Genomic DNA, 25,026 nt, shown 5'->3' on the forward strand with positions numbered 1-25,026 from the left:
ACCTTAGCTTTTCCCACAACAATGCCATTTTCAAATGTGGGTATGTATAAACCAATTTTTCACTCATTACATAGTGAAGCACTCACACAATGACTTAATGCTGCATGTTACAGCACTGTGAATGGCTGTGACAACACAGCTTCTTGGTTGCAACGTATCTGAAGTGTCATGGTACAGTTCTTCATCAGACTGAAGGATCCAGTCTGGTATCTCAGCACAAACTGTTTCAAGACAGATCATAGAATTATGTCTGCAACATGGAAAGCCCCTGTTTCATGTTATTTACAGAACTGCATAGAAATATCTTCAACTACAGGACTACGTTGATATCACAGTTAAAAAACCCCACAAAGATGACAATATCTCAATGTATACTATAACATAATAGTGAAAAATGACCTCAGGCTATTAAAAAAAATTTTATTAAGATTCTTTTCCATGAAAGATTGGTACTACAATCAATGTAACCATTTAATCAGTCAAGTATGTGTGTTATAGGCAGGCACAACGTTACAAAACAGGCAAGTACAATGCCCGATTAAGCGAATACAGTCTGAATTCATCCACTATTTCTGAAAACAGAGTTATCAAATATCCACCAGGGAAAAAGATGAACTGTTTTAGTTTCTCTTTGGCATACTTATCAGGACAATTAATTAATTGCAAGTGTCTTCCATTGCTGCCAGTGCTGTGAAGAAAAAAAGTACTGAATGGAAGATTGTATGTCAGAACTCAGTTTTAGGACTCGGGCGAACCAGCTAATGCATCAGAACTGGTGACAAATGACCATTCAGCTGCCAATGCTTCACAAGGCAGACAAGGACTACATTGTTTCATAATGCAGTTTTGTGGAAGGTATAAAAAGAATTACAGTAAATTTATGCACAGTACATACATATTACACACAGTTATATAAATACCCATGCTGTGGCTGGACTTCAGGAAGTTGATTTATCAATAAGAAAGCTAGTATCAGACCTCCCAGCATCCATTTAATACACATTGCACTTCGCATCCAGTAATATGTTCATTTCTGTACCTCTCTTAAAAATAGATTTTAAACAGAAGCGAAGAATAATATCGAATCTTTCCATAAACTTTGTTTTCTTATTTACATTGTAATATTCCATTATACATAAAGACTGCATTACGATACATTATCTTCATATAGCTTTTTGTGATACATACAGCTTGAAGCTATTAACATCTTGGTTTGGGAACGGAGATATGACCGATAAGACTATTTAACAACAATTCTAGCCTTAATTTTGCTTTAGTTTGTTTCACTGAAACCATTCTTTGACAAAAAAACAGTCCTCCTTATTGGGGAGGAAAAAACCAATTCATGTTGAAACCACTTCTGGATTTCCTTAAACCACTGAGAAACTTAGAAACCATAATAACTTTTGCATAATGATATAGCCACATAAAAGGCCTGTTACTTTTAAATTTAGACCATGAATGACAATTGTGACCATATCTTTAAATTAATTTCCTTTTTCTTAAGCTTTCAGTTATTTTGCAAACATTAAACAATGAAAAAGCAAACATTAATCATACATAATCTTAATCTTTGCACAACTGGGAAGAGTTCCTATTTCATTTGGGAAAAAATGAACATGCACACACCCCCATTCACAGAGTGAGAACATAAACTACAGCAGCACTTGCCTCAAGTTATGGTGCACGTGGTTGCAAGACCAGGTATAAAACAAAGAGTGGAATTTTCAACATCTGTTAAAACACAAAAAACTTATTGTACAAAAAAAAGTCATTCACATTCTTTGCAACGAAGGGAGGAATCAGCTGTTCAGCTTTCTGGACTCTCCAGCCGGCAAACTCCTCCTTCTATTGCCACGGACTGTCCTGCCACAGCTCCAGGAGGAAGTCTTGAAATGTGAGTCTGTGGAAAGGTCAAGAGAGTATTACTGAGTGGGAAGAGAGGTAAAATTAGGCAGGACACAAAGCAAGCTTCAAAGTATCGAACAATTACAATACAAAGGATTGAACAATGTTCCATCACTGAAGTCTGAGGGCAAAATACAAAGCAAGTTGAAAAGCTGAAAATAACTAGGATTCTTTCTTTCTTTGCATTAATGTTTAACACATGAAGAGAAGTACCACGACAGATATGTAAAAAAGATAAACTGGATAACCTAGGGCACTTGAAGAAAGGAATGTCCAGCATGAAGACAAAAGAAAACTTTGGCATTCCATGGTTTGTAAGTCTGTTTCTTAGGGAGGTATGAAAAAATTCAGTACTGTACAGAAGAATATACCTTACAGAAATCTTTTGACACAATGATCTACTTGACAACCTAACACTTCAAGGCATAAGGCAACTGCAATGATCAGGATACAAAGAAGAACTTTCCCTGTATAAAACAGAATCATAGAATAGTTAGGATTGGAAAGGACCTTAAGATCATCCAGTTCCAACCAACCTGCCATGGGCAGGGACACCTCACACTAAACCATATCACCCAAGGCTCTGTCCAGCCTGGCCTTGAACACTGCCAGGGAGGGAGCATTCACAACTTCCTTGGGCAACCCATTCCAGTGCCTCACCACCCTAACAGTAAAGAATTGCTTCCTTATATCCAATCTAAACTTCCCCTGTTTAAGTTTCAACCCGTTACCCCTTGTCCTGTCACTACAGTCCCTAATGAATAGTCCCTCCCCAGCATCCCTGTAGGCTCCTTCAGATGCTGGAAGGCTGCTCTGAGGTCTCCACGCAGACTTCTCTTCTCCAGGCTCAACAACCCCAACTTTCTCAGCCTGTCTTCATATGGGAGGTGCTCCAGTCCCTGATCATCCTCGTGGCCTCCTCTGGACTTGTTCCAACAGTTCCATGTCCTTTTTATGTTGAGGACACCAGAACTGCACACAATGCTCCAGGTGAGGTCTCACAGGAGCAGTGGGGCAGGATCACCTCCTTTGACATGCTCATCCTCCTAAAATCCCCCAGAGACTTACTCTAAAATATTTGTTGCCAACTGTCAAATAAATGGACCCAAAGAACAATTGTGTTTCTGTCAACAGGCACTTTTTCCATTGTGAAGTTTTAAAAGCAGGCCTTTGAGATGGCTTTGTTATATTCCAGCCCGAACATAAGAGTAAAAGCCAAAACATGGGTATGTGTGCTTGTGGACACAAAAATTCAGCTTTGCAACTCAGCAACACAAATGAATCTGTTAAATATCCTGTATATTCCTAGGTGCGTTTATTATTGATCACAGAATTACAGAATCCCAAGGGTTAGAAGGGACCTTGAAAGATCATCTAGTCCAACCCCCTGCAAGAGCAGGGAAACCTAGAGTACATCACACAGGAACTTGTCCAGGCGGGCCTTGAATATCTCCAACGGAGGAGACTCCACAACCCCCATGGGCAACCTGTTCCAGTGCTCTGTCACTCTCACAGTAAAGAAGTTCTTCCTGATGTTAATGTGGAACCTCCTATGCTTTCAAAAGATACTCTGAATTAGTTGGAAGTAATGACTTTTTTCTCCCCATGAACACACTTTTCTGAAAACTGTTTATGTTTTCATCAACACTGTTGATTTCTGAGCTACAGCAAAAGCCATTTACAGATAGATCAACTGCTTTCATATAGGTCAAGTGGCTAAAGCAGTGTTAAATCAGAACAAAGTCAGAAGTTCTACAAACTTTACCATTTCCAATTTTCAGAGCCTCAGTGGAACCCCAAAATGCAATAGGGCTGATAACAGCATTTCCACAGGCTTGAGGCAGAACATGGCAATGGCAGGGACCCACCAGCTCTCGTTACACTCCAGCCATCACACCCAGCAAAGCAGGAGTGCTGGCCTTCATTCCCCTCATGACTTACAAGCTTCAAGTGATTCATTAATGCTCAGAAAATATAATGTTTAAGCAATTATTAAGTTAGGAACTAGGTTTTACTCCTGCTAAAATATAAAGCTCACAACATAGAATTTGCTGGCATTTAGAAATACAGCTTCCTGTAAGCGCAGCTAGCCACATATTTCAGTTTCTCTACTTACATTATCCCATTTAAAAGATTTAAGTGCTGCAAAATGTATAACTTGCAATGAGGCAAAGGGTTGTGAGAAAAAGTAGAGATGTAAAAGTTCAGTAAAAACAACTTGCATCAATTGAGCAGAAAGTGATTTGAGACAGTAACCACAATTCATTGCATTGAAAAGACATTTTGTATCTTGGAGGCAGCTTCTTTTAATTCTTTACTTGATAAGAGCATCCTGGTGTCTACTCTTACATGGTCTTGTTTCCAGTTACATTAGAGGGGCATTTAGTTGAAAACAGTTAAAGGTTTTCATTTTACTGCTAAAACTTTGATCTCCTGCCTTCCTGCTTGATACAGGAACATCTTCCTACTTTCAGACCAATTTTAATTATAGCTGTGATTGACTACTTCAAGAAGAAAAGTTTCTTTCCAAATCTGTTACAGTTTCCCCCAGAATGTCACCGACAATTTTTGGAGATGTTATTTTGTAAGTTTAAGGAAAGAACAATAAAAAAAGGAAGAAAAACAAGTGGAAGAAATGTATTTTTTTATTTTATGACCAACTGACCCAAGAGGTTTTTCCAGGTCTGTGAAAATTTCTAAATGAGAAGTGGGATAGGATGATGGAGCTAGGCTTTTTTCAGTGATGTCCGGTGATAGGACAAGGGGCAATGGGTGTAAACTGGGGCATAGGAGGTTCCATGTGAACATAAGGAAAAACTTTCTTACTGTGAGAGTGACAGAGCACTGGAACAGGTTGCCCAGGGGGGTTGTGGAGTCTCCTACGTTGGAGATATTCAAGGCCCACCTGGACAAGTTCCTGTGTGATGTACTCTAGGTTACCCTGCTCTTGCAGGGGGTTGGACTAGATGATCTTTCTAGGTCCCTTCCAACCCTTGGGATTCTGAGATGACACTGTAAAAGCAGCATTGTTCAATGCCAGTGATTTTCTAGCGAGATGCTGCAACTAAAGCAAACCAGTGGTCCACTCTAAGGCAGGTATCAGTTGTGAGATTGCTTATTTATTGATTAGTCAGAATTATTAGCAGATGATTGTAGCAACACAAGAAAAAGCATAAAAGGCCCCAAGATGCTGCCAAGAGGCATAAGAAACTTGTTACTGAAATAGAAGAAATATTGTTATGTCACGATTCTTATAATCAATTTTCTTCATTACAACTACAACAGACCTGACCTGTGTAAATTAGTTTTCTGACCCAAGTTATGAATTGACCTTCTGCATAGGCTTGACTTACCCCCAGCCCAAAGTCAAAGGTCTAAAAGACCCTTATGTAATTGCAGGAGCAAAATGTGAGGCTTCACTGAATCCATATGAAATTCATAGATCTTGTTATTTTAAAAACTTAGTTAACCATCATATTCTAATAAGGTTTTGAACAAGGAAAGGAAAATATGCAAGAGGGATAAGCAGATAGATGATACCTATCAATATATTATCAAGTAGCTATGCTTAAATAGATTGTCCAAAACACATTTCCTCTACAAAAACTCATTTCCTATAAAAGGAAAACCATGTTTCCCATACAGAAGACCCCAAACCACTATACATTGCCACCTGTAAATTTCCATTTACAGAAACACCCAAACCACATACAATAAAACCTTTCTTAAATCCTTTACTTGCATCCTGGTCAACTGCAGGCTTTATATGATGGAGCAAATAAGGATGCTGTTTTACACTACTTCTTACCACTTTCACCAACGGCTGCTTTATGCACAACAACAACAAGACAGATCTAAGATGATTGTGTTTAAAATATGCTACCTAATCAGTAATACAAAAGGATAACATTGCCAAGTCAAGACAACTTCAGGTAAACTCCCAAATGAACTCCTACAGCTATATCCTCCTTGTTCTTAGCCCTAAGAACAATCTCCAGTAAATAAAAGGAAAGATCAAAGAACATGAATTATTTTTAAACACAACCACAGAACTTCTTTGTAGAGTCTGTCACATTTTTATATCCCAACATCATACTTTACATTGAGTCCAGATTGTGGATTAGGTTTAAAGTATAACAATAAAATCCAAACAAATAAAGAACAACACTGGAAAGCTCTGAATTGAATTTTAATTGATTAGTCTCTCAGCTTTACAAGTTGAATGAACACACACCTGGGGGAAATTGTGCCTGAGAGCACAAAAACAGGAGAAGAGTTTTCCTGTATTAATCCTCTACTCAGCTTCATGGAAGTTCCTCTGAGGAAACCATATGCCAAGGAAAGGTAGATTAAGAATGAAAGGGCTATCTGCATCTTCAGCTCCATACACAGAAATTCCACCATCCCTGAGAAAGTTCTTATTTATTTTGCTTTCCTAGAGAACACTGAGGTTCATGAGGGCCTAGTATGAGCAGATGTCCTGACAGGTAGGAAACCAGTTAATCACCACAGATCTGTGTCTGCAGCTTAAAGGAGGAACCTTATGCCCACACTCCAAAAGGAAAAAAGTCAAGATAATATACTTGATTTTGCTTCCCTAAAGGAAAAACAAGCTAACCAACTTCAGACACTGATTCTTGCTCCATGCACTTGTCATCCAAACACACGTTTTCTTCTTTCCCTCCTAACCAAACCAAAACCATTGAGCAACCAACTCCCTCAACCCCAGTGCTGCAGACACTGCCCATGGAATGTTACTATCTCTCAGCCCCTTTTGATGCATACTGGAAAGTTTCCCATTACCCTTCAAGTCCAAAACCAACAGGTCTTTCTGCCCTGGAATAAGCGTTAACTGCTATAGGGACAATACAGGGTTTCATCTTTTCGTCAGGAACATTCGATCTACCTTTGAAGTTACATATTTTTAACATATATTTTAAAAACCCCAGCAAAACAAATACAAGTTATGCCAAGACTTACTTCATGTCTCACAGACAAATATTCTGGAATAGCCTTGAGAACAACTAATATCAAAAAGATTTTATTTTTTAAGTCTTTAAAGAGCCAGCCTCCTTCTTTTATTCACATAAAAGTATCAGTTTGTCACAACAGCTTTGTTTTTTCATTAAAAGCATAAATACCATGTAAATTGAGCATAAAGTGTAAGCCAAGAGACAGACAGCGCTGCATGAGAAAACTGAAGTCAATTAAATGCTGCCAAGAGGACAAAGTACAACTACCAGATGGCAGCACATTCAGTTCTTCGGCAAATCTAGAGAGTATTTCATGTGTTTAGCTTTCTTATTACATGCTCAGGATGTGCTTTAGACAGAGTAATTTATAAAACAAACTTTTTCCATCCATTACACTTTTGAGATGAAATATAATGAAAGACCAAGGACATCATACACTCAATGAAATTGCTTTTTGCAACTTTATGCCACCAAATCCATATATTCTTTCGAAATTTGGAGCATTTTAACTGGGTACATGCTTCCACCATGAGAACCACCTGGCCACACTATCTCATTTATTTTCTAGGCAGTAATAGCCCATTTTGGCAGCAACAGCCATCTTCTGCTGCTCTGTCTCCTGAGAAGCTGTCCTCCAACATGGTTTGAATGTACACCTGCCACATCACAGGAGACAGTGCTCTGCAATGTACTGATACTGTACTGGTAATGCTGCTATCAGAATATCCCATGTGCAACTTGTTTGGTGAAATCTTAATAAGGAAGGAAAAGAAGAAAATAAAAAGGGGGGTTGGGGAGGCAGGGATGGAAATGAGAGAGAAGATGGGAAGAGAAAAAGAGGGCTCCAGAATGATTGCCCTTGTTGGCAAAAGACAGAAGGATACATGTACCAACAGCTTCTGTCTCTCAGGCACTGAAAATACTGATTCTGTGTAAAGGTTGCTCAGGAATCTAACAGTTTTCCAAGCTCATATTCATTTCATGGGTTAAGGTTATTACTATATACTATTACATATCTAAAAATAACAATATAAAGCATTATAGAAACACAGACTTTTTTAAAAAAGGTGAAAACTAAAGCATTTTCACATCTCTAAAACATTCACACATGTATTTAGACAGTCAAAAGCCATGTACCAACCAATCACCTATTCAACACAGTGTCCCAGGCTTTTGTAGAGGTATTCTAAAACACTGCCATATGTCTTAAAATTCTGAATTGCAGGCGCTAGGTGAGGTTATCTCACTGACATTTGCATGCCTTGGATACACAATCCCATTTTCTCTGCTCCATTTTCAAATGTTTGCCAAAAATGAGGAGAGTTCCAGAACTACTAGCTTTATGCAAGAAATCAACCTAAAAAACTGAACTTATCTGCCCATCTCAGAGCCCATAATTTCCATGAAGGTCTATGAGCCAAGTAACTGGTATCTTAGCACTGAAGGTTATTTCCAACAAATATAAATACCTTATTTTTATGAGGGAACTGGATGCTTCACTGTATGCAGAGTTCTTTTCAAGTGAAAATTTGAATGACTCCCCAGTCTCCAGACAAGAGTCCAATTAAAGAAACAACAAAAAAAGTATAACAGTGACATATACTTTTCCTGTCTCATGAAGTTAAAAGACTGTCTCTGTAGTCTGAAATGAAAGACTGAATTATTTGACTTAGTATTTCTGTTAACTAAACAGGCCCAGTAAATTTTTCCAGTAATTTTCAAATTAGAATTAGGATTCTTCCGAGATGTGTTTCTTCACCCAATAAGCACTGGATAACTGCCCTTATCCCGACAAAGGGCTTTCATAGACCTTTAACTCACAAAGTAAAACATAGAAGCCCATCATAAGAAAACCAGCAATAATCACTACAATCTGTGTTTGTCACATGTATCACTTCAACCATAGAGGGAAGTAATTTTGCTACTGTTAGTAAAGCATTCTGCAACATTAGTAAAGGTGAATAAATCTGATTACAACAGATCTCAACAGGAAAAGTGAACTGGAAATGGTCTCCCTGCCCACTCTTTCCTCATAGTGGAAAATGAAATTAACCCTCAAAGATAAGTCTCTGCATCTTGCAACCACAACTTTCAGTGTAGACAGCAGTTGTTGCTGATGGATGTTTTCAAGCACGGCAATATGCAACACTCTTCACTACTGTTACCCTATATCTTACAAAGCAACTTGAATTTGTTTCATTAGAAAATGGAAAGAACGGCATATGTAGCTTTGAAGTATTAAAACCTGTCATAACATAAAGATGAGTAATTTGTAAGAACCAAATATCTGCCAAAAGAGAGATTTAAACTGGCAGCTGAACTGGATCACATTCAATATTACAACTAGATTTTTAGAGATGTGCTGTCTACGTCATGTAGCTGTTACACAAACTAAAACCTATTAAACTGAATTACAAGGGTATCTCAAAAGTACTGCAACATTTACAATAACTGCAAAAGTTAGAACATGTACATGCAGATCATACAGTACATTTATACATACTCAGAATCATAGTGAGCTGAAAAATATTTCAAATACCTACACATAACACAGGACCAAACCTGCACATTGTTGGTATTGAGATTGGGTTTTTCCCTGCAAAGAAAGCACGCTGACTTCAAACACTAGTGAAAACACAGGGAGGAAGTACCTGTTTTCAAGCCAAAACATCCTCCACCAACTACTCTCAATCACTAAGATAATGCAAGACATGTGGGAGATCCAGGAAAAAGAAGTTCTCTGGCACATCCTGCCTACTTAAGACTTTTTGCACACAAAATACTGTGGGCCTCGACTGAACAAATACTCTGCAGACCCTGTCTGAGATAAAAGGGCTCCTGCTTGATTATGCACAGATATACAACATTAAATCAAAGAAAGGCTGCCTACCCATAACCAGAACCTTCAAGAGATGCAGTTGGTATGTGAATTCACATTGCAGGCATACACTGAACTGTCACTTGAGATGGAAGAACTTCTTTTCCTTTGCAGCATCCTCCACTGAGCAAGCAGACAAGGAACAAGAAGATACGAAGACTATTTAACTAAGAGAAGTCAGTTAATTTTTAACCTACCTACTAACCTCCCTTCCTTCCCATTCTCCATTTGTATCTAAAATCACATTATGGGTGAATTTCAGGAGTTATTCCTCCCCCTCCCAAATTACATGGTGGAAGGTCTCAAATCCCTCCATGCAAACTGTTCTACTAAATGCTATATTAGCTTTTAAGACCTCAAATACTACACATCACCATGGCAGTATTGACAGAGCTCCAAGAGGCAACACTCCAGTCATCAGAATACAGATGTTTTCCCAGCAGTGATAACAAAAATGCTTCAGCTCTCAGAATGTAGCTTAATCAGTTCAGGAAAATAGAAACTGATTATCTGAAAGCTGCCAGAGTATCTTTAAAGTGGTCAAAGCTCTGATTACAGGATGACCTACTTAGCCAATGCTATGGATCAGCTGTTGGATCTATTATGGATCCACAAAAAAAACATCTGGAAGGTTACTCTGAGGTCTAGTGTCTCAGAAACAGGAGATAGTTAGGACAGGGAATCTAAAAGAGGGAACTGCTTATCAAAGATCTGGAATTCATATCAAGTAATTAATGAGTCAACATCAAAATACTATAAAAGAAAAAAACACACCTCCCCAGTTCATGAAGTTATTTAAACTCCCAGTGCTTCAATCTAGAAGTCTTGACCTTTGCTGATGCAGCAGTTACTGCTACAAAAGGAGCTGGGTGAGTGCAGAAGAAGTCCACAGACTAGAATTTCCTATTCATTCTCATGGCCACAGCCAGAAACTTCCACAGCACCTTAGAATAATTTAACAGCCTCACTAACAGTTACAAAGAGCTGAGTATCACCTTTCCTGGGTCCAACAGTAGCAGTCATTTTTGTCCTTCTTAGTAGCTGGCGCAGAGCTGTGTTTTTGACTTTCAGCCTGGGAACAGCACTGATAACACTGAACAGTTTGTTATTGCTCAAATGTTTAGTGTGGCCAAGGACTTTCTGAGTCTCATGCTCCCGGAAAGCTGGGAGGAAGCAGAGACAGGACACCTGACCCAAACTAGCCAAAGACATATTCCATACCACAGCACATCATGCCCGGGATGTAACTGCAAGTTACCCAGAAGGGCTGCCTCACTGCTCAACTGGGCTGCGTATCAACGGGTGGTATTGTATTCTCTTCCCTTGTTATTTCCCTTATCATTATTATTATTGGTGGTAGCAGCAGTGGTTTGTGTTATACTGGGCTGTTCTCATTTCAACCCATGGGAGTTACATTCTTTCGATTCTCCTCCCCATCCCTCTGGGAGTGGGCCTGGCGAGGGAAGAAAGGGAGGGAGTGAGCAAGAGGGCTGTGTGGTTCTGATTTACAGCCTGGGCTTAAACCATGACATACCTTACATGACAATTGTACCATCATATACATGGCAATGCAGGAACTTGCTTCAGGAGATCTTGGGAAGCCCATTGATCTCCCAAAGACCAAAGCTATTGTTGAAACATCTGTCATGGTATTGCTTCAGGAAGACTGGGACAGGCAACTTCTAAAATGGAGTGCATCTGTCCCTTAAGCTCAACATAGCTGAGGCTCCAGTACCCAATCTGGATAAGTTGCAGCAACAGGCAGTGTGGGTTAGTTCCAAGAAGTATATAAAACCATCAAAGCTGTTCAGACAAAAGGTTTGTTTCTTTGCATATGCAAGATGTGACAAACACTGGCACTGAATTATTATGAAACTGCTTATGTCACAAGGGATGAAGACTACAGTTGAACCAGCAAGGTTATATCTTCATTAGTTGCTTATTGCAGTGATGTAAGGGTTCAAGGATGTAAGAATCAGAGAGAAGTCAGTGGGCTATCCATTGTGCAGGTAGTTAAGATGACATTGCCAGTGGTATCAGTGATGGAGGAGCTGAAACACTTCCAGCTTTGAGAGCGAGCTCAAGGCAAGTAATAAGACACACCACCAGAGATGACTTGTCAGCATTAAGGTGTGAACTTAGTTCATCTGGCAAGCTTCCATGGTATTTTTAAAGTAATGCTCGACCAAACATTTTAAACCAACATTTAACAGGAAACGGTGACTTTTCCAGGCATCTGGCTTTCCAAAAAAAGACTGGACACCTTTCCAGAAAGTATGCTTTAAATCAAGCAATTATTAGTCACAGTGCAGAACTGTTCCACAGCTCTTGCAGGCTCAGCCATTTTATGCTGGTGAGTTAGCATTCAGGCAGTCTAGGTTGGAGATGAGCAGACGGCTGCAAAACCCAACCTTTCCCAAAACTGGGAGGAAATAAACCCCTGCTGCAAGGATACTTCCAAATCAGTACTTGGAGAGCTCACAGTGCTAAAAGCCAGAAGCACTGGCAGGTCAGGATGTACAAACCACTTCAAGTCTCCAATTCCACTTTCCTGTCCCACTGTTCTTTTTAAGGAGTTGCAGATATTTAATTGATTACGTTTCCACTTCTCAAGCATACCCGTGTCAGCAGGTAAGCTGGTATCCAGCTTGTAAGTGTCTAAGAAAGGCCTCCTATATCTCCATAACCTTCATCTGGGGTTCAGAACCACCATTCGCTAGGTGCTATTGTGAAATGCATTAACCTCCAACACACAAAGAACCAATGCAGGATCTTTTTTTCCTTAGTATGTACCACTTTATATAATTATGATTCTAATATTAGTCCAATTTGTAACAGTAGACATTTAACCTTCTCACTTTCTAAAAGTCTTGTTATAAAAATATGTTTTCATGTTCATCAAATTAAAGCAGCCCAAAATCACCCACTGTGACAATCCCTCAGTTTAAGAATAAAACTTGAGTCCTTGACTGATGAAAGAAACAAAAACTGAAGCTCTTTACCACCCTAGGAAAACAGGAAAGCAAGATGTTTCCTTACAAGCTGCTGCCTGATCATTTTGCTATGAACTCATAAACAAGTTATATTTTGTACTTTCATGAAATCTTATACCATTATTTCACGGCAAGCACTCAAAATTAACTGTACCAAAACAGTTACTCTATTAAAGAAAAGGGCTTTTCTTTTTTTCTTTAACTTGCAATACACTGTGTTCTATTTCAAACCCAGTTTTCCATCTATAACTTAGTCCTAGCTGTAGCAGAATAAAATTCCAGCTTTTATGACACAAGACTTTTTTTGATCAATAGAAGTCAGCAGCAAAAGCGTTTGCGGTTTTTCTCTGGAAAGCATTTGTGGCCACAGACTCAAAGGAGGAAGAAAGGGAGGGGGATTAACTCTTCAATGAAGGTCAAAAACATAATTTAAAAGTGAACCAAGAAGAGCAGCTGTGTCTGTCAGCGCAATCAAGATTACCAGCTGGAGAATTTACCAGCAGTATGAAAACAATGCACACCAGATGTCAAGTGTTGCAACTGTGAGTAGGAAAACATCTCTGGGCACTGTCATGCTAGTACTCATTAGCAGACAGATTTAATATTTAGCATTTAGTTATTAATTAGATAGTACAGGAAGAAACAATGACATTTGAGCCTTCAGTGTAAGTCGGGGGCAGGTGTGCATGCTGGAATAATTTCACGTTGTGCATTCTAGGAATCCTCCTTTCACTGCGAACAGAAGATAATGATTTTAAAGCTAACTAGTGAGTACTAGAACATCTGCAGCTGAGCTTGCTTTAGTTCCACTCAGTCCAGTCTGTACTTTTAACTTGAGTTTGGTTTCTTTTCTAATAAACCTGAAATAAATATTAAGAAAAGAAGTAAACCCACATTCTATTCCATGGATAATTAACTGGAAAGAATTCTATGTAAGCCATGAAAGTGAGTACTTGACTAGCACCTCTACCAGCACTTCCTTCACCAGCTGCTTTTTATCTTCCTCTTCCTTCTGGAGCATTCTTGTCTTTTTTTCCTACACATTTTACTCCTAGAGAATGAACTCATCCATTCCCAGTGCTTTAACCAGCATGTTACACCATCCTTGCTGTTTGAAATATCTGATGTCAATTTCCTTCTTTCGTATGTTTTCTTGTTATCTTACTCATATCCTCCTTCATACTTATAGCAAATGGGATACAGGAAAAAGGAAGAAAGGAAAAAAGGAAAGAAATAAATTTTGTAGTCTGCTGATGACTAAACTTTCTTCTTCAGCAAATACATAAGAAGCCATTTCTGAAGAAAGTCAACAAATCCAGGCCCTCAAATCCTTTCCTTTTCCAGGCTTTAATATTCATCTTTCCATCAAAATGCTGGGTGTGTGTCTTGGGCTTATCTCCTGGTATAAACTTGCTTGCTGTCATCTTCTCCTTTAAGGCATGCAAGTATTCCAGTAAATGCTTCCACTTCCCCCATTACCTCAACCATACTGGGGAGCCGCCTTCTTATTCCCCCACTTTTGTCAGTTCCTTTAACTATCTCTCATTGTTCACTCTCAATCTCGAATATTTACAGCTGTACATGTATAAATAGTTACAAAATTATGATCCTGTTTCTGCTTGCAGCTTCTCCCATATTCACCCTTATTGTCCAAACACCTCTCCAAAATGCTTTCATTGCTACACTGTAATACAAGCCTTTTTCTCCCTTCAATGCTATGTGCCTAAGAAGAGGTGGCTCATCCTCTTGGTTAATCCCTACTCTTTCATCTTGACCTAAGGACTTCTCCAGGTTTCCATTGCCAAGCCCAATTATGACATATTATTTCTCTCATTAAAAAAAAAAAGAAATTATTAGGCTCCAAGAGCCTGTAAACATGGACATCAATATCCAAAATATTTATCACAGAGACTATTTTAGGAACCAGCTTTAAGGTTGTTTCATATCCTCTCCATTTTTCCTTGATGGTGCAATAGCTTTCTCTGAAGGAAGACATGCCCACAGAAAAATACCATACCACCCTAAATAGCCAGTATCACTGAATCAAGCTGGATAAAGTTACTGTATTATAATTACTTGTTAGCAGAGGAAATGGACATGTGCTTGTGGCACCTTTTTTGATGTAACACATATGTTAGCATAGGCTAGTTAACTGCTGTAATTAAAATAAAGGAATTAGAAATGCCCAATAAATACATTTAACTGCTTATGCCACCACTACTTTTTCCATTCTCTTAAAGACAGAAATTTCTTATATATTTCATTGTTTCATATTCTCCTTAGCTTCTGCCCTCACTCTACTGTATTACGGCCTATCCCTCATGGCTTACCTTAGCTTTGCCATCCTGTGCAGACATGTATCCTACACACATGCTCTCTGTCGTATGGCTCCACAGAAATTCCACTGTAAAGGAAGTCACAAAAAAATGCATTGGTTAAATATATAAAATGTAGGTTAACAAAACTGGAATCTTGAGAAACATATATAGCTTAAAACAGTTTGGGAAAGGACAAAAAGAACAAAATCTACTTACCAGGTTAATTTTATCTCAAAAGAAACAGCTATCAAATAAACAAGACTTTCCTGCACCATTTACAGTCACACACTGCAGAACTAATATCCAGAATGAGCCTCCAAGATGAGAAATATATCAACTACAACTACATTTAAAAGATGGGACTAACACTTAAAGCAGAGGCCCATTCCACCCATTAAGTAAAAGTAGATATAATTTGCATTTGCTTGCCTTGAACCCAGACAAGAGCACACTACAGCAGCATAAATGCAGGCAGTGCACAAGAATTCTGTAGAATTGCAACACTATAGACAGAATAACCAGTAACAAGCTTTTTTTTTCACAGAATTGAGGATAAACATATACATAACATGTAACTAAGTACCAGTGGGTAAATGGAGTTTCGTGATTTAGCTGCACAAGTAGGACACAGGAAAACATGTAGAACTAGTGAAAGTCTGCAAGATGAGAGCTGAAGGTATAGAGCAGGCACAAAAGACATCTGGTGAAAGTAAAATAATCCTGCAGAAAAAGCAGGAGAGATGACTGATGGAAGCTGAATAACACAGCTCAATAAGCAAAGAAGATACCTGGCAAAATTAGAGCAAGACCTGGTCCCAGAAGTATGGTAAATAACATCAAGACCATATGCAATCACCCAGTTTCTTTGGGGAGAGGGTAAAGAGCACCAAAGTTAAGAGAGGAAAGAAAGATGAGACCAAAGAAAGAAAGAGACCATTTTGATTTTGGCTTCCCTATCAAAGCACTCTCAGATCTGATCACCTTTGCTTATAGCACTAGCTATACACAATCTGGCAACCTATACTCAGCGAGATAATTTAGGCTATAAATGTAGGATATTTTATACATCCTACATTAGTATATATGCCCTATATATCCTAATGTATCCATTAGGATATATATCCTATACTAGGATATAAATATAGGATAATTAGGATATAAAAACACAACCAAGTGCTGTGTTCGTAGTGATAATCATTAAGGAAACTAACCACTGCTAACATATATTGTTAGTGTGTGTTATTCCAGTGAGGTGTTGTTCTTAAGTTTGAAAGTGTCACAATTTATCAATTGCTTAAGCAGCTCATCACATTGATCTTTAACTCCCTGATAGATACATAACTCTCTTTATACATGCACACACACTCCTACTCAGCTACAACACAAAATTCAGGCAATGAGCACATTATTCATATGTTAGGCTTCCATCAAATGGAGCCTTATAAACACTGCACTGTATTCTTCCTGCTCTATGTCACAGCCAGTGTTCTTTGTGTCCATTAAGTACATAATTGGGAAGGGAGGAAAGACAAACAGTAGCTGATCAGAATTCAGGGTGTTTCATAGAATACTGTAAGAGGGTTAAAAAATTGCACTGAGTTCTACATTTTTCCTCTGGATTACAGGAGCAGTTTTACATGAATTATACAAGAAGCCATGGAAAGCTATTTCCAGGTATTTCTTTACAAAGAGACTTTCACATACTGCAAAAAGCATCATTAGATGGTTTTAAAATTCTTATTCATTCCTATCCCTCACATTCCTTTAATATGGTTGATGAAGGTCACAACATGCTGAATGTGTTTATCCTTTGAACCATTTATCCTTGAATAGCAATTAACCCAGAGCAGAAGATCAAAGTTTAGACAGTCCCGGCAAGACTTGAAGATTCTGACAGATATGTAGATATCATCTTAAAAGAAAAATGAACTTCATTCAGGTATGTGCTTTGCTCCCCCGTAATAGATTCATGACTGATATTGCCAAAGGTTAGTCAAAGCTTTCAGAGAGTGAAACATATTTAGTGCAATGTAGCTGTGGTCGATGAGGCCAACCTCTCCCTAACACCCTGAAGGTTCAACTATCAGTGAAAGCATTTATTTTTTGGAGACAATCTTATCTATTTTGAGAAGTTGGCCAAATACCCTCAAAATAGTATGTCTTTGCCTTCTATAACTCTAGGCATACGCTTTTAACAACTTTTTCCTTCTAAATTGTACAACAAATGTGGCATGTTCTAGCATGAAACATGGTTACTGCTACCTATCACAAGTAGTGGAATTTCAATGAAAATCCTAAATTACATACTTATCTGAAGACATTTCACATATTTTCAACAATTTCATAAATCACTTTTTTGCAATTCATTTCATTACTTAAAAATAACCCACAAAATATCCCTGCAACAAAGACATGAGATTTCATTACTTTGCACACCATGTTCTTCAGTGTTACACAACTTATTTTAAGTCCAAACACCACAAATACTAGGTATGTTTAATTATACATTAACTCAATAAGCACTGTAAGGCAAGAAATTTCTGTGGTACAGAAAAAATACCTTTTAGAATAAGCTGCCCTGTATGAATCCTATTTCAGTGGAAAGAAAACCAAAGATCAATGGACAAAGAGTCTTTATTTATAGAATCATAGAATAGTTAGGGTTGGAAAGGACCTTAAGATCATCCAGCTCCAACCCCTCTGCCATGGGCAGGGACACCTCACACTAAACCATATCACCCAAGGCTTCATCCAACCTGGCCTTGAACACTGCCAGGGTTGGAACATTCACAACTTCTGTTGGCAACCCATTCCAGTACATCACCACCTTCACAATAAAGAATTTCTTCCTTATATCCAATCGAAACTTCTGCTATTTAAGTTTTAACCCCTTATCCCTTGTCCTATCACTACAGTCCCTAATGAAGAGTCCCTCACCAGCATCCCTATAGCCCCCTCTCAAATCTCTGGTTCTTTGGAATAGCAAAATATGTAAATGAAACTCTTTTGGGTAACATGAGATGTTGACCAAAAGCTTAAACAACACACAAATTTCAACTGTTAGGTAGAGAAACATTAATGTTATTGACTGGATTGAGCTAAATTACTTATTAAACGAGTGAAAAGCAGGAATACAATCAGGCTCAAGTTGATCAACACTAAGTAGTTTATGATATTTAAAGATTCTTGTAATGCAAACCAGCAAGGTGTAATATGAACAAAGACATGAAGTATAACATACACCTCATCCTGTACAACTGTAATAACTTGACCCTAACATCCTGGAAGTCACTGAACAGCCAGCCATAAATACTGGATTATGAAGACTATATTCACCAGCTCACCTTTAGCACACACTCTGCCTGCTACTCCAAGCTGGCTGTAAGCAGGCAAACACTGGTGACAGAATACTAGGATATAGTGGGACTAAAGTAGTACTAAATTTAAAACAAAGGTGAGGTGTCATTCTAAATAATAGCCTGTAAATTAAAAAGAAATGCAATTTAAGAATTACCAGGTAAGACTCTATAAACATGCCTTAATACAAAAAGTTAAGGCAGGTGATCAAATTTGTCATCTCAGATTCTAAAAGACATGAAAGCTACTTTCAATCTGTAATTCATACTTGGAATTTATGATGACAGTAGTTCATAAAACACTTGGGGAAACAATCATAAAGCAGATGATTATACAAAGGAATAAAACCTTTAATTCTCATAGCATAACATATATTAGACAGGTCCATTGTGACCCACTGCATAAGAACAACAAGACACATATGCCCACATCTGAGGAGCACCACACAAAAGGAGATGGTACAAGTGTCATAATGAAGTAATTCATATGCCCCCAGTCCCAAATCCCTGCCTTCAAAGAGGAACATGGGCCCTTACTGTCTCAGGGTTGTATTTCCACCACTGTCTGCTAGTGGTCAACAGCCTTTGGTTTCCTAGCTGCTTCCCTAAGATAAACCACATGATGGTTTCCTATAATACACTTGCTCTGCTGTAAGCAGCAAGCCATATGAGGATCTTATTTCTAGGACATAAACATGGCTGAAGAGCTGCAGAGCTCAGAGCTTTTTTAACCAGTCAGCTACTGATGGAGGTGAAATAGGAGGTGAAGTAGTTTTCTCCTGATCTCAATATAAACAGCAAGTATTCCTGTTGTCTGCATATGCAAACAGGAACCGTGCCCTAATTTGAACAGATTTTTCTGGGTGTAACAAAAAGCTTCTAGCCACAAAATAACTTCCCCTCCACATTTTAAATGTATCCTCCCAATTTTCACATTTTGTCATGCAATAAGGAGGAACAAATAACTTTTTAGATAGCATGTTTAGCATATAAACCACTGAGAAGCAGTGAACAGTCATATGCATTGCCCCCAAGTAAAAATGCAATGGTTTTCCTCTGAGGAACATACCCTGCCTTGCCACAGGCAGCCATTATTTCTCTGTCATGGTTTTAGAAGGATCCCACACAACCCTCTGAATCACAGTTCTGCTTAGAAATAATGAGTCAGAAAGAATGCTCTTTTCCACAGTTTTAGAGAACAAACAAGGCAAATACTATTTCACTTTCTAGTTTTATTATCTCAAACAATTTCAATTGTGTGTGTTTTCTCTGTGGCTTCTGAACAATGATAAACATGCACAGACAGTTCTTATTTCATCTTTCACTCTGATTTAGCACCTAGCTCAAGCTAAAAATCAGTAAGAATTTCTTACCTAGTAAACTTGGCTTTTCCTGTGATGATTCAGGCTCTGCTGAACACCTGCATGACCGAAGAACTATCACACCTCCGAGTACACCATCTTCATTGGCAAGAAAAGGTGAACCTAGGTAAAAATTGTTGGGGAGAATTATATGGAATAGGAATAGGTTTTTTGCTTGTTCGTTTTTTAATTGACTTTCCTGTCTTTCCCCTTTACTCTTGTCACCAAGGGTTGAAAAGACTGTCAGGTCAACCAATGCATCTACAAAAGCATCAGCTTTATTTTTACTAGCGTTGCTAATGAGTAGGTTTCTAAATAGACATCTACTGACTTACCAGTAATCACAGAAAGGAAAAGATCTACACAGAATAAAATAAACATACTGGAAATTACATTTGTGAGAGCAAAACCGTTTGTTCATGGATCAGTGAAGGTATAATAATGAAAAAATGGAGTGTCAAGTTGAAAAAACATCATGACTCATTTTGTTCTTGCTGTACTATAATTAATATAATAATGGTTGCATATGAAAACAATCAAGAAAGTTTGGGTCACTTTTACAGTTTATTCATTTTCCCAATTTAAGGCACTTTGTAGAGAGACATCACCAAACTGCTACAGACCGCCTTTCTTGCTGTTTTATGAATATTAGCAGAAAAGCCAAAAGACATCCTCCTTTTTACAGTGGCTTTTCTGTTGTTAATTTAAGACATATGATATAAAATGTCTTCTATCAGAAGCTGGAAAAGATTTAAAGTTAGTTGAATGAAGTCTAAGTATTCTGTTTTCTGGCTGGTAATTTGAAACGAGGCTCCTATAGTTTCAAATGTGGAAACAATGGTATGATTTTTATACAACATAAAACATCTTCAGCCACAAAACTAACCAAGTTCTTACACTCCAGCCCAAGGAGACTCTAGTCACACATTTGCAATATACTGTGATTTAAAGCTGAATGTACCACTGCAACAGGCATTTCATGCTATTTCTTTTAACGATCTTCTTTGAAATAAATTAACATATTATGTCTAGTATTATGGACACTGTAAAAAACTGGCTGTCCACAAGAACTTTGGAGCAGATCAGCCTCCTTCAACTTGCCCACAGCTATTTGTATGATTAAAATTACTTCTTTCATGCAAATAACAACAAAACAATAAGAACCAACTTGAAGCTTTACTGTAAGGAAAAATAAAAGCTTTACCATGTTGTCTCTTGCTGTAAGAGCAGCCATATTTAGAAGTGATACAAGGTGGTCATTAAAACAGAAACCCACATTGTAGGAAAATAATGTGTGGTATGCTCAATAAACAGCAGTATCTTACTTGATCTAATAAAAACAGATAGTATCTTTAAAGCACCACTTGCTTTGCACAAGAACTACTACTAGGTACCAATCACACCTACTCTATTACACATCGAATGTGGCCAAATCCCTGTGAATGAAGAATTCAGCCAAGCATAACATAACAGATAATAAAACAGGAAAATATGCTTGGTTAAAATAGAAATGCAAGGCCTGGGAAGATGCAAAGAGCTTTCCCACCCAAATCAAAATCCTTTACTCCAAGATGCTAAGTATCTCTCATACTTTCACTGCATTAACCAAGTGCTGGCTAAGTATCTGAAATGATTTCTGCAATCAAATGAAAATAAGTGGTTTTCTTCAGGGGGGACATGCACACTTTAATCTTTGCTTCAGAAACTCAGGTACTTCAAAGACAATGTCTTCACCTGAACTTGGTCTGCAGACCTAATCTTATATTTGGTTGCATTAATTCTTCAGGCTATAAAACATGATGTGGTGAAAGGTCACTGCAGACAGAAAAAGTTTTGGTTTGTTTTTTAACAAGTAACATTTCTCCTCTCGCAAGGCCTGTGAAAGCTTCTTTCAAGGTTCTAGTGAAAAATAACAATGATCTCTTTAATTAGAATTGTCAAAAATGTTCTACTTCAGCATAACACTGCCAAGCAAACAGTTTAAAGCAGATAGCATATTTAAGGCCATACTAAAATACTAAGATCGCACAAGTGCACATAAGAAGACAGCCACTACTGCTTATAGACTCAACAACACTAAGTCTTGTTTTAGAAATGCTCGCATTGAGTTAATTCACGTCATATGCAATCCCAGGCACAGCTACAGGTTGGGCAGAGAAGAGATTCAGAGCAGCCCTGCAGAGAAGGACTTGGGGGTGTTGGTCAATGAGAAAATGAACATCAGCCGGCTTCAGTGTGCGCTCACAGCCCAGAAAGCAACTGTATCCTGGGCTGCATCAAAAGAAGCCTGACCAGCAGGTTGAAGGAGGTGATCCTGCCCCTCTACGCTGCTCTCGTGAGACCTCACCTGGAACATTGTGTGCAGTTCTGGTGTCCTCAACATAAAAAGGACATGGAACTGTTGGAACAAGTCCAGAGGAGGCCACGAGGATGATCAGGGGACTGGAGCACCTCCTGTATGAAGACAGGTTGAGAAAGTTGGGGCTGTTCAGCCTGGAGAAGAGAAGGCTGCGTGGAGACCTCATAGCAGCCTTCCAGTATCTGAAGGGGGCCTACAGGGATGCTGGGGAGGGACTCTTCATTGGGGACTGTAGTGATAGGACAAGGGGTAACGGGTTGAAACTTAAACAAGGGGAGTTTATATCGGGTACAAGGAAAAAATTCTTTACTGTGAGGGTGGTGAGGCACTGGAATGGGTTGCCCATGGAGGTTATGAATGTTCCATCCCTGGCAGTGCTCAAGGCCAGGCTGGACAGAGCCTTGAGTGACATGGTTTAGTGTGAGGTGTCCCTGCCCATGGCAGGGGTGTTGGAACTGGATGATCTTAAGGTCCTTTTCAACTCTAACTGTTCTATGATTCTATGATTCTAATTACCTTTTCATTTCATGTTTTTCTTTCTCCCACAGTCAGGAAAGAGCAGATGAAAGAAAAGTGTGTAAATAAACCAATCACATATTTCTTCACTTTCTCAGTATTTGTGTCAACTATGTGTCATCATCACTGATCAGATTTTCAATTATCTGGATAACTTGCATATGCTAGGTTCTCTCTTATTAAACATTAGGAGAAGACTTGGCAATATATTTCTCTCCATGTAAAGAATCTGCAGCAAAACACAACACTAATTTTCATGTGGATTCTTTGATTCTTTTTCACCTCCAAACACATGCAGCAAATAGACACGAACACACAGACACCTGCAAACCCCTGCAATGGCTCATGATCTTCTCCACACACCATTTCTTTCGCCACCTGTTTTGTCACTTCTTCTGAAGGCTGTGATCCACAGAGTCACCAGAAGTGAATTGTGTGACTACACCATCATCTATTCCCTTTGGTGGCTTTCACTACCAACTCTGGGTAAACCATTTCAGTTCAAAATCAGCAAGAATATAGTACATGCCTCCAGTTCTCTTCTCTGGCTGAATTGTGGGGAATCAACCCCTAAATAGCAGCAGTAAAAACCAGTTGTCTATTACAGTATTCTACATTACAGTAAATTCAGACTGTTTCTTTCTCTTCTCAGAAATCAGACTCTAGCCAAATTAAATACACATTGAACAGCATATTCCTTAAAAGAGAGAATGTATTTTATTTTCCAAATAAAGCAATTAAAAACATAAAGTGAGAAGAGGGACTAATTTTTTTAAAACAAAGGTATTTCTGGATATACAAACTTATTATTGAGGATTGCAGTTATGCTGGAGACTGTATATTAACACAGCAATTCATTGCAAAGGAGTACGTTAAGCAAGATTCTGGATAGCTGAACACTATGCATCCATCATTAGATCTGTAAAAATAATGGTACAAAAGGAGTATTATACTTTACTTCTAAATAGAATCCACTCATTGGACACAGGAATTAATTTGAGTGTTTTCAAAACACTGAATTCAAAGTCTAGGAACACATTTCATTATTTTAGTTCTAAAAATACTTTTGCTACAGCCAAGCTATTGAGAAATAATAATGCAGTCTTCTGTAAAAATAACCATGTAGGTAACAACATTTTTTCATATACATTGTATTTAATTACTATTTAAACAGAAAAAGGTGCAAGTGAAATACTGTCATGTACATTAAGGTCATAACGCTTTCTCATCAGAAGGAGAAAGTAATCTGGCTCCCACATTCTTCCTCTCTCCACTCTTAAGAACGATTGATCTTGCTGTACATTAAAAAAATCAGTTAAAATAAATTAAAATATGCTTGCTACCTTAAATTTATGTTTTTCTAGGGCAATAAAATAGGATTGCTAGGCAAATCTTTGATCCAATAGCTTGCTAACGACAAAACTACAAAAACCTGGGGCTTTAAATACCATTTTGAAGTCTCATGAAGCTCATGGTTCCTTCCAGTTACACTGGCATAGCACAGAAGAATTTGGCATGAAGAATCCAAAGCAAAACTTCAACTACAGCATTAACTAATAATGTTAGCAGTGGCTGGCCACACCAGAGAGAAAGAACAGGAAAAAACAAACAAAAACTATCTTTCAATAGTTTTGGTTTAATCCTCACCTCCCCCAGTCACAAAATTATACTTTATGAAACACATTTCCCTTCTTCAAAGCTCCACTGTTCTGTTACAGATATCTGGCATACAGAAAGCATTACCAAGGTTTTATTTATATATTTTGCATGTTATTAATTTGCTGTAATGGTGTCTTAAAAATAAGCAAACAGGTCTTTGGAGCAACTCCACGTTCACTAATCCCATCAGTTCTGTAAGAGCAACCATAACTGAACATGAGGATCCAGGTTCAGCCTCAGACCGTGGATAGATCATATAGATGTTTTAACAGTATAGACAGTGTTAAAGCAAATAATGGCCTCAATATTCAGCTTTGTTCTGAGGAACTAGAGCTACAATAGAAGACTTGTCTCTTCTACGCCCCTTGTAGATTAAATCTCCTCACACTCAAGATTCCTTCCTCCAGAACTTGTGATCTTCCCCCAGAGCTGTGATTGATACGAGTTGTTCATTTCTTATCCTGTACTTTTTTTCCCAGTTGTAGCTACTGGACAGATCCACTCTAGCACAGACTCAAAACTAAGCTGTCTAAGTGTTTTATTGACACTAACCCAGCTGAAGGACCAGCCGGCTGTTCATCGGATGTTTTACATTCATACTCTGCCACAGTAGAGAAAGCTTTATTGTTTGCATTAGCTTTCAAAGCCTTCAGAACTTTGGTCTAAACATTGACTGTGGCATGGTGTAACCAATTAAGTGCTTCA

At 38.3% G+C, this 25,026-nt stretch overlaps 1 protein-coding gene across 2 annotated transcripts in view; it reads right to left on the reverse strand.

The window, feature by feature from the left end:
- Positions 1-365: 365 nt before the first annotated feature.
- Positions 366-25,026, reverse strand: part of TASP1 (taspase 1) — an 84,788-nt gene continuing 60,127 nt past the window's right edge. For both annotated transcript variants that reach the window (XM_034061155.1, XM_034061154.1), the window contains exons 12-14: positions 19,800-19,910; positions 15,083-15,156; positions 366-1,903 (exon numbers count right to left, since the gene is read on the reverse strand). In XM_034061155.1, coding sequence (XP_033917046.1) covers positions 1,811-1,903; positions 15,083-15,156; positions 19,800-19,910 — 278 coding nt within the window. In that variant the 3' untranslated portion in view covers positions 366-1,810. The remainder of the gene's footprint in view (positions 1,904-15,082; positions 15,157-19,799; positions 19,911-25,026) is intronic.

The sequence above is a fragment of the Melopsittacus undulatus genome, chromosome 3, assembly GCF_012275295.1.
Source record: "Melopsittacus undulatus isolate bMelUnd1 chromosome 3, bMelUnd1.mat.Z, whole genome shotgun sequence".
Lineage (NCBI taxonomy): Eukaryota > Metazoa > Chordata > Aves > Psittaciformes > Psittaculidae > Melopsittacus > Melopsittacus undulatus.